The sequence below is a fragment of the Drosophila navojoa genome, chromosome 2 (assembly GCF_054131105.1).
Source record: "Drosophila navojoa isolate 15081-1374.11 chromosome 2, UAZ_NAV_1.0, whole genome shotgun sequence".
NCBI classification, from domain to species: Eukaryota; Metazoa; Arthropoda; class Insecta; order Diptera; family Drosophilidae; genus Drosophila; species Drosophila navojoa.
The window spans coordinates 9,694,895-9,707,398 of record NC_142890.1 but is presented as its reverse complement, the minus strand read 5'-3'; the positions used below and the strand labels follow the sequence as shown (position 1 = coordinate 9,707,398).

The 12,504-nt window shown below is 49.4% G+C and overlaps 4 protein-coding genes and 1 long non-coding RNA gene across 14 annotated transcripts in view; 3 read left to right on the top strand and 2 right to left on the bottom strand.

The window, feature by feature from the left end:
- Gfrl (Glial cell line-derived neurotrophic family receptor-like) overlaps positions 1–12,504 on the top strand; it is a 107,851-nt gene that overhangs the window by 69,373 nt on the left and 25,974 nt on the right. For all 9 annotated transcript variants that reach the window (XM_018113246.3, XM_089256294.1, XM_089256293.1 and 6 more), the window contains one exon: positions 7,416–7,538. In XM_018113246.3, coding sequence (XP_017968735.1) covers positions 7,416–7,538 — 123 coding nt within the window. The remainder of the gene's footprint in view (positions 1–7,415; positions 7,539–12,504) is intronic.
- Positions 5,172–7,312, bottom strand: LOC108660030 (serine/threonine-protein phosphatase 2A regulatory subunit B'' subunit gamma). Of its 2 annotated transcripts, XM_018113253.2 has the most exons (3): positions 6,221–7,312; positions 5,872–6,089; positions 5,172–5,779 (listed from the first exon to the last, which is right to left on the bottom strand). In XM_018113253.2, the coding sequence occupies exons 1-3, from the start codon at positions 7,229–7,231 to the stop codon at positions 5,689–5,691; spliced, it is 1,320 nt and encodes a 439-aa protein (XP_017968742.1). In that variant the 5' UTR covers positions 7,232–7,312; the 3' UTR covers positions 5,172–5,688. The 2 variants fall into 2 exon arrangements, with proteins under 2 accessions (XP_017968742.1, XP_017968743.1); XM_018113254.3 differs by lacking the exon at positions 5,172–5,779 and having other exon boundaries at positions 5,878–6,089; positions 6,219–7,312.
- LOC149092116 (uncharacterized) lies at positions 7,703–9,776 on the top strand. Its single transcript, XR_016197667.1, has 2 exons — positions 7,703–8,567; positions 8,598–9,776. It is a non-coding gene; the product is annotated as an uncharacterized LOC149092116 (long non-coding RNA).
- Positions 8,843–9,965, bottom strand: eIF3g2 (eukaryotic translation initiation factor 3 subunit g2). The gene is made up of 2 exons (XM_089265542.1): positions 9,832–9,965; positions 8,843–9,764 (listed from the first exon to the last, which is right to left on the bottom strand). Exon 2 carries the CDS (start codon positions 9,760–9,762, stop codon positions 8,983–8,985), a length of 780 nt encoding a protein of 259 aa, XP_089121668.1. The 5' UTR covers positions 9,763–9,764; positions 9,832–9,965; the 3' UTR covers positions 8,843–8,982.
- Tmlh (Trimethyllysine hydroxylase) lies at positions 10,608–11,988 on the top strand. Its single transcript, XM_030382496.2, has 2 exons — positions 10,608–10,894; positions 10,954–11,988. The coding sequence occupies exons 1-2, from the start codon at positions 10,702–10,704 to the stop codon at positions 11,859–11,861; spliced, it is 1,101 nt and encodes a 366-aa protein (XP_030238356.1). The 5' UTR covers positions 10,608–10,701; the 3' UTR covers positions 11,862–11,988.

Here is a 12,504-nt window from a genome sequence, read left to right as displayed (position 1 = left end):
CAAAGTCCGGAATTAGATGGTTCGGTATTATTGTCAAATTTTGTTTTTGTTTCTGCTGCTGCTGCTGCTGTTGCTGCTGCTGGCGCCGTGAAGCTTGTAAATGATTTATGCCAGTGACTTGCCAGCCAGTCATTCAGCCCAACCGCCTGCCGTGTCACGCCCCCTGCCCCCACATACAGCTACCCAGCAACGTCAGTCGGTAGGCAGTCCGCAGTCGGCTGGACAAATGGTTGTGGGAATTGTCGCATACTCCCATACACTTTAATGCTGCTGTGTTATGAATAATAACTTGGACTGCTTTTTGTTGCCACTGCCCCCGCGCTGCCCCCTGCGCTTCTCGCCCGCCTCATCACCGTCAGTTGCTGCTGGCTGTAGTGCGTTTTCTCTTTCACATTTCGCGTCAGTGCGCCGAGCTTTGAATATTTTACGCAGGCATAAATAATTTACAACAATGAACGAAACACACGTAAAAAATAAGAGAGAGGGAGCGAGAGAGAGAGAAAAAAGGATAAGGCAGCAGCAGCAGAGCAGCATCGCATAAAAATGGAACAAAAGTGAGAGCAAGAATGCAAAAGATAAGAATAAAAATTTATATTTCCTAAGCACGGCAGCCAGGGGCAAGGCGTGCAGCATGCGACAGGGTCGCTTGGTCGCCAGGTCGCTCGGTCACAAAATGCTGGCCTCTTTTCGGCTCAGTTCGGTTCTTTGGCAGCACTTGACATATGTGCCGGCTGTTGACCTCTTTCGGGATGTGCAGGCACTCGCCTGACACGCCTATGATATGTGCGGCTCGTAAATGAGACGAAATAGGACTCAAAGCTCTGGCGGTGGGCGGGACGAGTCCAACACACACGCACACCATTTCGGGCAGGCGAGTGAGAAAATGTAAATGCTCAAATGTTTTCTTTGCATTCGCAACGGATTCGTTTGTATTTGCTGTGAGTGATGGCGGCTCAAAGAAATGTCAACACTCAAAGCCTACAAACACATACGCACACACACACACATACACGCACACTCTCGCTGAGGCCAAGAATTTTCACTTTGACTTAACAAATAGAAAATCATTTATTCTGCAGGCGCAGCCCCCTGCCGCCCCTCCTCCCTGACAGCTGCCGCGCGTCCTGGAAATTGTTTCCCCACTAACGCGTTTCGATTTCGACAGACTTTCTGAATGCGAATGTGATTTCCGACTGCTCTCCCCTCGCCCTGCGCGGCCCCCTTCAAGTGCTCAGCCATCAAACGGCGAGATTTATGCACGTTTTGCATATTTTCTTTGTGAGGCGTTCAAAGCCAACAAAAATGGCCCATCAAGTCGACTCGGGGCGGCGGGAAAAACTCGCTCAATTTTCATTGCGCGACTTTTATGAGTTTGTCTGCTGCTGTCTTTGGCTTTTATCGAATGCAAATTGTTTTATAATAATGTAATCAAATCACTGAGAGCTCTGTTTATTGATGTGTTTATTTTGTTTTGCCGTCGATAATTGCCGCGAACAACATTGGAACAGTTGTCAATATTTTTTATTGTGTTTACTTTGACTTTGAGTTGCAAGTTGTTTCGTCTCTTATTTTTAATCAAAAATATAAAATTTTATACTTTAAGCAACACTTTGCATTGGTAAGGCAAGAGCTGAGCATTAGAATTTCCTTTACTTATCAATTGTCAAATTCTGTTTGTCTATCAAGCTGACAGAATTTACTCAGAAATAGATTAAATTAAAGCATTTTCAAAAATAACAAATAAAAGTCACAAATTGGCAGAGATTCACTTAAAGCAGTTGACTTTATGTGAAATTTATTGGCACATGCAAATCATTCAATAAATAATTCTCAGAACTCTCAGCAAAATGTATTGAAACCAATAAAATTAAGTAACACAATAACAAGGACAGGCATAACAACAACGACAACAACGACAACGACAACAACGATGACAACAACGACAGCAACAACAGTCGTGACGATAATAACAATAATGCCATTTTCACTTAATTGACCATAGGCCAGAGCAACAACAGTTGGCCAGGACCGCCTCCTCCGCCTCCTCCGCCTCCCCCGCCAGATTCCTGGCAAGTGCCAGAAACTCAGCCTCAGCACCCGATTCAAGGGATCGCACATTAAAAATGCCCATGGCGACAATTTGACGTTGTTATCGTTGTTGTTGTTGCTGTTGTTGATTGGTCAGAGTCGAAGGCTCTCGAGCCAGCTCGTGTCAATTTAAATGCGACCATTAAAATTGAAATGTCAACGCACGACTGCCGGCACGAGATGCTGACCCATAAACGAAATCAAATAATATAATTTGCTCATGAACTTTCAACAGGTCAGCCAGCCAGCTGGCCCCGCCTCTTTGCAGCTGGGCTGAACTTGAACCCCAAATTGAAATTACGTGTGTGTGTTTGTATGTGTATATGCAAGATAAGTACCTTAAATCTAACCGGCTTTGGTATGCTAATGAAGTGCATGGCGAGTGCGGCCAATTGTCAGCGGGCCGGGCGAGCATGAGGCAAAGCTAGTTAGTTGCCAGTTTTGTTGCATATTTATGGACTGGGCGCCATGTCAACAGCAGCGCACAGAGAGCAGCCGAGCAGCCGAACAGGCAACAACAGGCAACAGCAAAAAGGACGCACACGAACAGCCAAATCCACTTCATGACCGCAAATTAGTTTTTAACCCACAAAATAATCCCGAATGACATGAGATGAGTCCACCATTCACCACCAAACAAAACAAAAAAGAAAGTAAAGCGGAATACTACAACATATATTTTACAGTTACACAGCTACGTCTCCTGCTGCTGCTCCCGTTCTTTTTCCTCATCGTCCGTGTCTACTCGCCACAGTCGCTTGGCGGAAGTTGTAAAGCTGCCATTTCTTGGCCATGTTGTTGTTGTTGCTGTTGATGTTACTATTGCTGTTGCTGTTGCTGTTGCCACTGCCAGCGGTTGGTCGGACAACCCAACTCCGTGTCGGACTCTTTTAGCTTACGGCCAATGTGAAGCGCCAGCAATTCGCGAGCTCGTAATGCGGTCGTTTTACAGCATTGTTGTCGTTGTTGCTGTTGTCGTTGTTATTGGCCCCATTGAGTGTTATTGTTGTTGCTGTTGTTGTTTTTCTTATGCGGCGCATTTGTTGTATGAACTTTTTCCAAGTGACGTGAATGGCACCGGCCACTGCACGGCAAGGCAGCAGCGGGCCCACCCACCCAAGCAGCCCGCCTCATCCCGCTGCTGGGAATGTTGCCATTATTTATTAAAGCCTGCACCAGAGTGCTCTCGAGTCGAGCGGCCCCGGGCCCATGCCACACAATTGAAATTTAAGCAGCAGCAGAAGCTAAGTTGCAGAAAATGTGAAACATTGGCACAGCCTTTCAGCTCCTTCCGAAGTTCGATCGGTAACCGGCAGCCGGCAGGCGGCATACGGAGCCAGAGCCGGAGCCGAAGCCGGCAAAATGGTAATCGAAATATGCGCCAGGCCAAGGAAACGCAGCAAAGAGTCAGGCCAAGGGACAGCCGGTAGTGAATGTCTTGCCTACTACTTTCTATATTGCCCCCGCCTTACTCTCCCACTCTCCCTCTTCCTATCTCTCTCACACACATTGTGCATTGAAAAGTTTGGAAAAGTTTTTGGCCAGGAAAATAATTCATGAAACATGGCGGCAACATGCGAACGCGAAACGCGAATGTGAAACGCCAAATACGAAAACGAAATGCGAAATGGGAACGCGAACTCGAAATTTTTGTGCCCAATCCGAATCTGATTGTGACAGAAACGAATTGTTCTGGTTGCTGGTCCTGGCCGCTGCTGCTCCTGTCTTTCGCGCAGGAGGCGTAGGCGTCGTCTGCTGCCATATTTATGTACCTATTTCTTCTTTTTTTTGTCGCTCTCTGGTTTTCTATGTAGCCTCTGTACAGTCTCTGCTGCCTGCCCCCGCAGTTGGCATGTAAATTTATGGGGTGTCCCGAAACAATTGTTATTGTGTGTTTTCAACTTTTGCTTGATTTGTGTTTTTAAGTGATTTCGAATGGGTCGCATGGGGCTTGGTAATCGGGCCGTCGGCGACTATTTGTTTGTCTGTGTGGGTGAGTGGTTGGCCAGCCATTCAGCTAGCTGGCGTTGATAATTTCTAGGCTGTCAGCGGGACAGCCCGGCCAGTCCAGATGCAGAACTACTTCTGCTAAGCGACCAATAACCATAAAACACTTTACATACCAGAGAGACAGACAGAGAGAGAGAGAGAGAGAGAGAGAAGGGAAGAGTGAGAGAGGCAGAGAGAGACCACTCGCTTACGTAGCGGAACTCTTGCAAGTCGCAAGTTGCAAGTTGCAAGCTGCAAGTTGCCGCAATTTCGCTCAGCATTTTATTTATTTGTATTTCCGCAAACAATTCGAGTGCCGCGACTGCCACAAAACTTTTGACTGTGCGGCATTTGGCACTGTTGGTGACGGTGGTGGTGGTGCAACTGTAAAATGCAAGTGCAACTGCCGCTGCCATTGCCACTGACTGCTACAGTTAGCAGCCATTGTTGTTCCTCCAGCTACCGCTGGCAGTAGGCCACTTCCTGCGAACGGGTGTTGCCTCCGTGTTGCCGTTGCATGCAGTTCCTGAATTTTTGAAGGCATTTCTCGTGCCTGCCCCACGCCGCCAAAGAGCCGCAGCTGCCTGCAATATGCAAGCGGTCATTTCGTTAATGAGCGCCTGCCAGCAGCAGCAGCAGCAGCAGCAGCAAGGGGCGGGGCGTTGGGTCGGGTCAGAAGTAGCTACAACTTTTACTGAGCATCCGGCGGATGGACTGCGCGCTGGTCGCAGCACATCCTATTGCGATGGACAGCAGCCAAGCAAAGCACCAACTGAGCCCCCTTCATTCAGCTGTGTCCCACTGCCTAACTGCCTAACAGGCTGCCTGCCAGGCTGCCAGCTTGGCTGAATGACTTGGTTTATTTCTACGTAATGAAATGAAATTGAAATGAATGTTTTATAAACCGTTGCCCGGTTAGAGAGTAGGAGACTCCACACTGTATCCGCTCCTGAAACTGCCAAGAGTCATAAAATTATTATAATCTCTGGGGCAGCAGTGGCCGCTGTCTCTCCCTCTCCCTCTCTCTCTCTCTCTTCCAGCTCCGCATTACGGCAGATGCAACAAATATCACTGGGCCTTAAAGCCCAGCCAAATTAAGTAAATATTTTCGTTTGCTGAGAATTTAATGAGCGCAAAATGTCAATGCACAAATAATTTATACACGTCTCCCATATATAAGTATACACAAAATAATTTCTGTTTCAGTGTGTCTGTCTTGGGCTGACAATTGCCAGCTGCAGTGCTTTAAAATGAGATACTTATCTCTTAACATGTTAAAGTAAAAACTATGATGGGTTAATTAAAGTGTCTAGTGCACGGTGTTTGCTAAGAATAATTCTGCAAGACTGAGGCAGCAGAAGAGCAACATTTGAGAGCTCTACTCAAAGGCCAAATTGAAAACTGGCCAAGAGGTTAGTCTGAACGAGGCTTTCTGCAGTCAAAGTCAGCTCCAAACTCTTCTGCAGAAGTGTGTCTACTGATGTTATTTGTCTGTTCGGGATTTTAATTAAATTTCGCTTAATGTTGTTGCCGTATTTACTCTGGTTGCTGTTGCTGCTCCTGCTGCTGCTGCTACTCCTGCTGCTGCCGCCGCCGTGTGGCATGTGGCCATTAACCATTCTGCGGATTGTCGTCGCGGTTCTCGTAAGCCCAGAACTTATGAAATTCAATTAATATGGATACCACGGTCTCCGCCTGGCCGCTGCACACGAGGCACGCAGGACATGGTTGAACGACAATTTTTGTGGAAAATACAAAAGGAGGAGTACGGAAAATCAAGTGTGCCCAGCTTACCAATTGCTCAGATCCTTTAGTGTTATCTTGCACGCATCCTTGGGGGTGACCATGTCGAATATCTCATTGCTGAAGTCCTCGAACCGCACCGCCCCCGCAGACCTAAGCGCCAACTGCTCCTCTATTCCTTTGAAGAAGTAATTAAGCGTCTGCATCGTCAGGTAGCCAGTGTGCTGCACGTCCAGCATACGGAATAAGTAGTGCAGCGACGAGGATGTCTATGCAAGAGGATAACCGTATTAATAAAATACAAGAAAATCTCCAGCTGCTGCTAGAACCAAATAACTTTAAGAACTCTATCGTAACATTATGAAGCCTGCTCGTAAGTTCATTCGGCTCAAACTCACACCTGTCGATGCTCCATGGCCAGGACAAAGCTCAGATAGGTTTTGTAGTCCATTTCGCCGTCGTAGGTGTGACACTCCTCGAAGACGCGATCCATGAACACCGATGTGAGCGTGCCTGAGCCATACCTGCTCAGCTCCTGCTTGCTGAGCAGGCCATTGTGGTCCAGGTCCAGAGTGAGAAAGCTTCCGTAGACCGCCATGACGGCGGGCATGGAAAAGGGATTCAGCTGCACAGCCTCCGACTCAGTCGGCTTTGGCTCGTCGCGCAGATCCATCAGCTGGTGAATCAAGCCCGAGACCAGCATCTCGCGAATGCGTATACGACCCGTGCGCAGAGGATCGAGGAAAAAGTAGAAGCGCTTCACCACCGTGCACACGTAGAATTTCTCGAAGGCGGGCTCCATGCTATCGCAGATCTGCCCCAGCGTGGGTATCAGGTCCACAATGTAGTTCTCCAAGTCGAACTCGCGCAGGTAGCCCTGGCCCACATCATCGTAGAAGGAGAGCCCAATGCGACACTGCGTCAGCCACACCTTGCGCATGGTGTAGTTGAACACGGAGGCGATCTCCACGCTGCCCAGGTACGGCGACTCGCCGAGCAGCTGGGCGAACAGACGCGTCGTGAGATACTTGCGGCACTTCTTGTCGATGGCAGACATCAGCCTGCAGTAGTCGTCGTAGCTGATCAGCTGCTGCTTGGCGGTTGTCTCACTGACATGCTGCTCCAAGAGGCGCCACAGCTGCTGCAGCTCATCGTGGCTCAGCAGCTCCTCGGACTTCTGCTGCAGGAACAGCGACTGCGCCTCCCGCCGCAGCATATGCCGCAGCTTATCGTCCGGTGGCGGCGGCACATAGAAGAACTGCGGCACGTGCTTGTACGAGGTGTGCTTCACCTGGGCGCGTGCCTTCAGCGGCACACTCGCATCGAACCTGGCCAGCTCCTCGGCGCTTATGTCGCGTGTGGAGATCTTGAGGCAAGCGAATTCCTTGACAAAGTCCGGATCCAGTTCCATGTGGACGCTTGGAATGATTCTGTTTGTTGTTGATTATTTCAGTTTCACAGATTTACAGAGATATGAATATTATTTGGTTGCTTGTCGAATCTAGTTTAGTTAATTAACATTGATAGATGCCTAAAGGGCAAACATATACACTCCAGCAACTGCCACTAACCTAATTTTCTTTGTCTTGTTGCAGGTTCGACCATTAAAGGTGCCGTTGCGATCTTGAACTGCATTTTGGCCCGACAGCTGTGCTTCGAGGATCCCTCATGCTCGGCCATTCTGGAAATAATACCACGCGTCTGCGGACCCATACCAGGTAAGAGAGCAGGCGCTTAGCGAATTAATGGCTAAAACGCGGTTTGCAATAGTTTGCATTAGTCTGCTGGCCACACACACACACACGCTCATAAAGTAGGGGGCGAGCGCCTGAGGCCATTTGAGGATTAATTTTATTTGGTTGCTGCTGTCGTGGTCGGTCGGGTGGCTGCCTCCTGGAGCCCGCCAAGCGTTTGCTACGCCGACAACTGTGTAATTATTTTAGCAATTTTTGTGTGCGCCCGCGTGCAATAAAACAGTAAATAACGGTCATATGCTTAAAGCGCAATACGGCAACAACAACAACAACAACAACAATGGCAACAGCAGCAGCAGCAACATCAGCAAATGCCACGAAATACCATTTGAATATTCAAATGCCCCTGAGAACTGAACCCACCCGCTAGCCACCACTTGCCACTCGCCACTCGCCAGTTGCCGGCTGCCAGTTGCCAGCCAACGCAGCCAACTGCCATTGTGGTTACTGCCCAGCGGGCGAATGTGCGTGCCAGCCGCACCACTATGAATATATACACACATAGTTAGACAGCAGACAGAGGAGGTGCAAGAAAAAAGCAAACAAACGGCCAGCAGGCCCCCCATTGCCCATGTCCCAACTCCCCCATCCCTCATCCTCTTCAGCTCGAGCCATGCTTCGGCAATGCCTCCTCCATTGTCGTCGCGCACAAAGGCGAATGAACGAGCGAGCCCAAGAAAAAGTTAATTTATAAATTATTCAGTAATTTGTTTGAGAATTTGCTTTCGTCGCCAGCCCCTCGCCCATGGCTGAACACAAACACACGCACACACACACACTCACACACGTGAACAAAGCTCGCTGCTGCAGGTATACATTTCTTATGTATGTGGGCTTCGCTTTGATCTCTTCCCGCACCTACCCCCGCCCACACAGGCAGGGGCCAAGCCAGGCCATTTAAAAGTGTATTCAAGTTCAGTTCACCGTGCACTATTCCAACGCCACCATCGGCAGGCCAGAGCTGTCCAGGGGCCACAGCACTATTGGGGGTAAGTGGGCGTGGGCGTGGATGTGGACGTGGAGGTGGGCGTGCGCGGTGGTTTTTCAGCTGGCTTGTGAGCCCGTGCATAAGACTTTTCTTTTCTTCAATTTAATTATTAATGTTCCAGTCAGCCAAAGTCTAGTGGTGTTTCGCCAGCTTTTCTGCTCCACGTCTGTCTTTCATTTAAGTGGCTTTTCCTTTCCTTTATTTACGTCTATGTGTGAGCGTGTTTGTGTGTGTATTTGTGTGAGAATTTCTTTGTGCTGTCACGTGTAAAAAATTCGCATTTAAAACCTGGCATTATCGGATTTACTCAAAGTTTTTAGTTTGTTTCAACTTTGCCTCGATTCCTGCGCAGCTTTGCGCTTTTCCCAGCCAAAGGACATATGCGGCAGGGTATCGGATAAGATGTGTGTGTGTGTGTGCTTAGTTTTGCGGCTTGGACCACTCCACGCTTAGGATTAGGTGATCATAGCCGTGTCCGTTGAGTACTTCGATAGCCTCGGCCGCGTCCTTGCGATATTTGAAGTGCACATAGGCAAAGCCCTTGCACAGGCCCGAGTTCTTCTCGCGCGCCAGATACATCTTGGTGTGTGGGCCAATCTTCTTGACCAGCTCCTCGAGATCATCCTCGGTCATCGACTCGGACAGGTTGGAAATGCGCACAGCCGATGAATCATCGCGCTCGCGTCCCTTGGCGCCCTCCTTGAGGAACGGCGGCACATACTTGCCCGTCTTGCTGGACTCGCCCACAGCGGCAGTGGCCGCCGCAATGGCCTTGCTCTCGATGTCCATGGAGGTGCCCTTGTAGGGGCACTTGACAGACCAATGCTCGCCGTTGCATATGCGGCACTTGGCAATGGGCTTGCCCGCGTCCAGCGGATCCTGGGTGTGCTCAAAGTCCTTGGAGCCCATGTAGTTCATCAGGATCTCGTCGGCCACCTTGGTGGTGTACGAATTGGGGCCCGGCTTGTCCAGCTTGGAGTCGCCAAACTTGGTCCAACTGCGGCGCTTTGCCACTGCCCTCGATACGATCTTCTTCTCGATCTTGAAGCTGCGCACCACCTTAATCTTCTTGCCCTCATCGTTGAACTTGTACTCGGTGACGTGCTTATAGTCGCCATCCACGTGCTCCTTCGAGGGCGGCAGTCCGTCCACATAGTCTGCCTCTACCTCATCGGCCCACGAGGTGATTGTCGGCTTCATCTCTAAATTCGTGCCGTGTTTATTGATTACTAAGACGGGCTAACTGCTAGGCTATTGCTTCTAACTTACCAATAAATTTGTGAAAATTTCTGTAATTCTTTCAAAAAGTCTAAGTAGTTAACTGTCCCAGTTTAGCTCAGCGAATAAAGTTTTAATTTCTGTTCACTGACAAAGCTGTCCCATCTGTCAAATCTGACATGCTTCCCAGGGTTACTTTGATTGAATGCATTTATGTTATGTTATGAGTGGAAATAGCAGTCTGTCTATGAATACAGAACTCTCAGAAGATGTAAGAGCTAGAGACTTAAAATTGTGCATGCATACTCGTGTATGCCATACCACTGACCAAATATTGTGCTTTTGTCCGTGGCCATACGCAGTATGAGTTTATCATATTTTATCGATAACTCATCCGATAACTTTACTATCGAGAATAATTGAAAAATTTATTTCGTTTTAAAGTATAATAATATGTATATTTGAAGCAGAATTATGCGTATATACATTTTGTGATTACACCGATATTAAGTCAAGTTTTAAAGACTTGCACTTTGGAATATACACACATTTGAATAATCATGCTCTGATAGTTTCTTGAAGATAGTCCCACTACAAGATAAATGATTCCACAAATAGAATCTCTAACTAATGTCCACACTGCAGCGCAGCCCAAGCGCAGTCACTGCCAACTGCGCCGCTAGAAGAGCGGGTAAGAGAAGTACAGAATGATTAGAATATCAGCAGTTCAGATTAGAGCACTCTTACTTGTTTAATCATCGAAGACCCCTAACATTCAAAGTGTGGTACGCAGCTCGAGTTGATAAGAACATACGATTTGGTAGGGGGCAAACGCTAATCTGGCAGCTGAGCTGTCTCAGTTGATCGACGCACTTCATTGCGGATCGGTCGAGTCTTTCTCTGCTCCACAATTCAACTAAGATGCTGCAGCTGAAGCACGCTGGGAGCGGCAAAGTCATAGAGCTCGATGAGTTCTGGCTGCGCTACCATTGTCACTGCGGAGATTGCCTCAACACGGAGACGCATCAGCGGCGCTACGATGTTCTCGACCTGCCAGCCGATGTGCGCGCACTCAAGCACAGCTGGGAGTCGGCGGATCAGCTCCTGGTGGAATGTAAGTACCGCCGGATGGCAGTCAGCTGCAATGCTCATACGTGTTTACATTCTGTTAAGGGAGCGACGGGCACCGTTCGAGCTACGACTGGGCATTCATCTATGACTCGCAGCTGGAGCAGCTGATAAGCCGGCGCACAAAGTCCACCGCGCTGACGCCCTGGAACCGCAGCATCGCGCTACAGAACGAGCGGCACTTGCGCTTCTCGCTGCCCACCCTTGTGGCCAGCGATGAGCAGGTCAAGCAGCTGATAGGCGCTCTCGTGCGCTACGGCATTGTCTTTATAGATGACGTGGCGCCCACGCCCACCATGACGGAGCTGGCGCTGCGCCGCTGCTTCCCGGTAATGAAGACCTTCTTCGGAGAGATGTGGACGTTCAGCGACAAGCAGGACCACGCGGACACGGCCTACACCAAGATGTACCTGGGCTCGCACACGGACAACACGTACTTTTGCGACGCCGCCGGCCTGCAGGCGCTGCACTGCCTCGAGCACTCCGACGGCACTGGCGGCGAGAACTTCTTTGTGGACGGGCTGCACGTGGTGCAGGAGCTGCGCCGCCGCTTTCCCGCTGCCTACGAGGTGCTCTCCCGCGTGCCAGTGCCCGCCGAGTACATCGAGCAGGGCCAGCACCACTGCCACACAGCGCCCATCATACGCGTCGATCCGCTGACCGGCGAGCTGCTCCAGCTGCGCCTCAATGTCTACGACCGTGCCGTCTTCAACACGCTGCCCCAGCGCGAGATGGGCAGCTTCTACGCCAGCCTGCGGCAGCTGCTGCAGCTGGTGCGCGACGAGGAGCAGCAGTGGCAGCTGAAGCTGCGGCCGGGCAGCCTGGTGATCTTCGACAACTGGCGCGTGCTCCACGGCCGCCACGCCTACACGGGCCGCCGCGTCATGTGCGGCGCCTACGTGCAACGCACCGACTTCCAAAGCAAGGCACGCATACTTGGCCTCATCGAATAGTTGCAGCCACTCTGATCCCAAATTTGGAATATTGAATGTCGAATGTCGAATGTCGAATGTCGAATGCCAATGGCCAATTGCTATTCACTCGTGAATACACTCTGGCAATAAAAAATTACGATTACAATTGTGTGTGGACAGCGTCTAATGCGAAGTCGAAACAAGAAGCCAACAAATATCATTTGGCATTTGTTTTTATGGCAAATGTCTCATAAGACCTTGCTCTCTGTAGATTTGTATGTGAGTCTGTGTGCGTGTGTATGTGTGTGCTGAGCGCCAACAAAATGGTATTTGGCGTCAGCAAAACAAACGTAAAACGCACTTTCAACTTTTTCATTTAAAAACTGAAATTACTTTTTGGCTGTGGCTGGGAGCGGGGTTGGGGGGGCAGTTTAATGGCAGCCGTATTGTCCTTTAAATGTCCTCAAAAAATATGTACATATATTGCACACGTGAAAGCGTAGCAAAGAAAAAACCTACACACACACACACACACGCAAACACACTTTAAGCCAACACGCTCCAAGGCGGCCTGAATATTTATGATAATTGCATTTTATGCAGCGTGTCTGTTGCCTTTTCTCTTGGCGCCTTTATGCGGCGACATGACCGCATTGAAGCCTTTAAAAGCATCGCTCTCTCT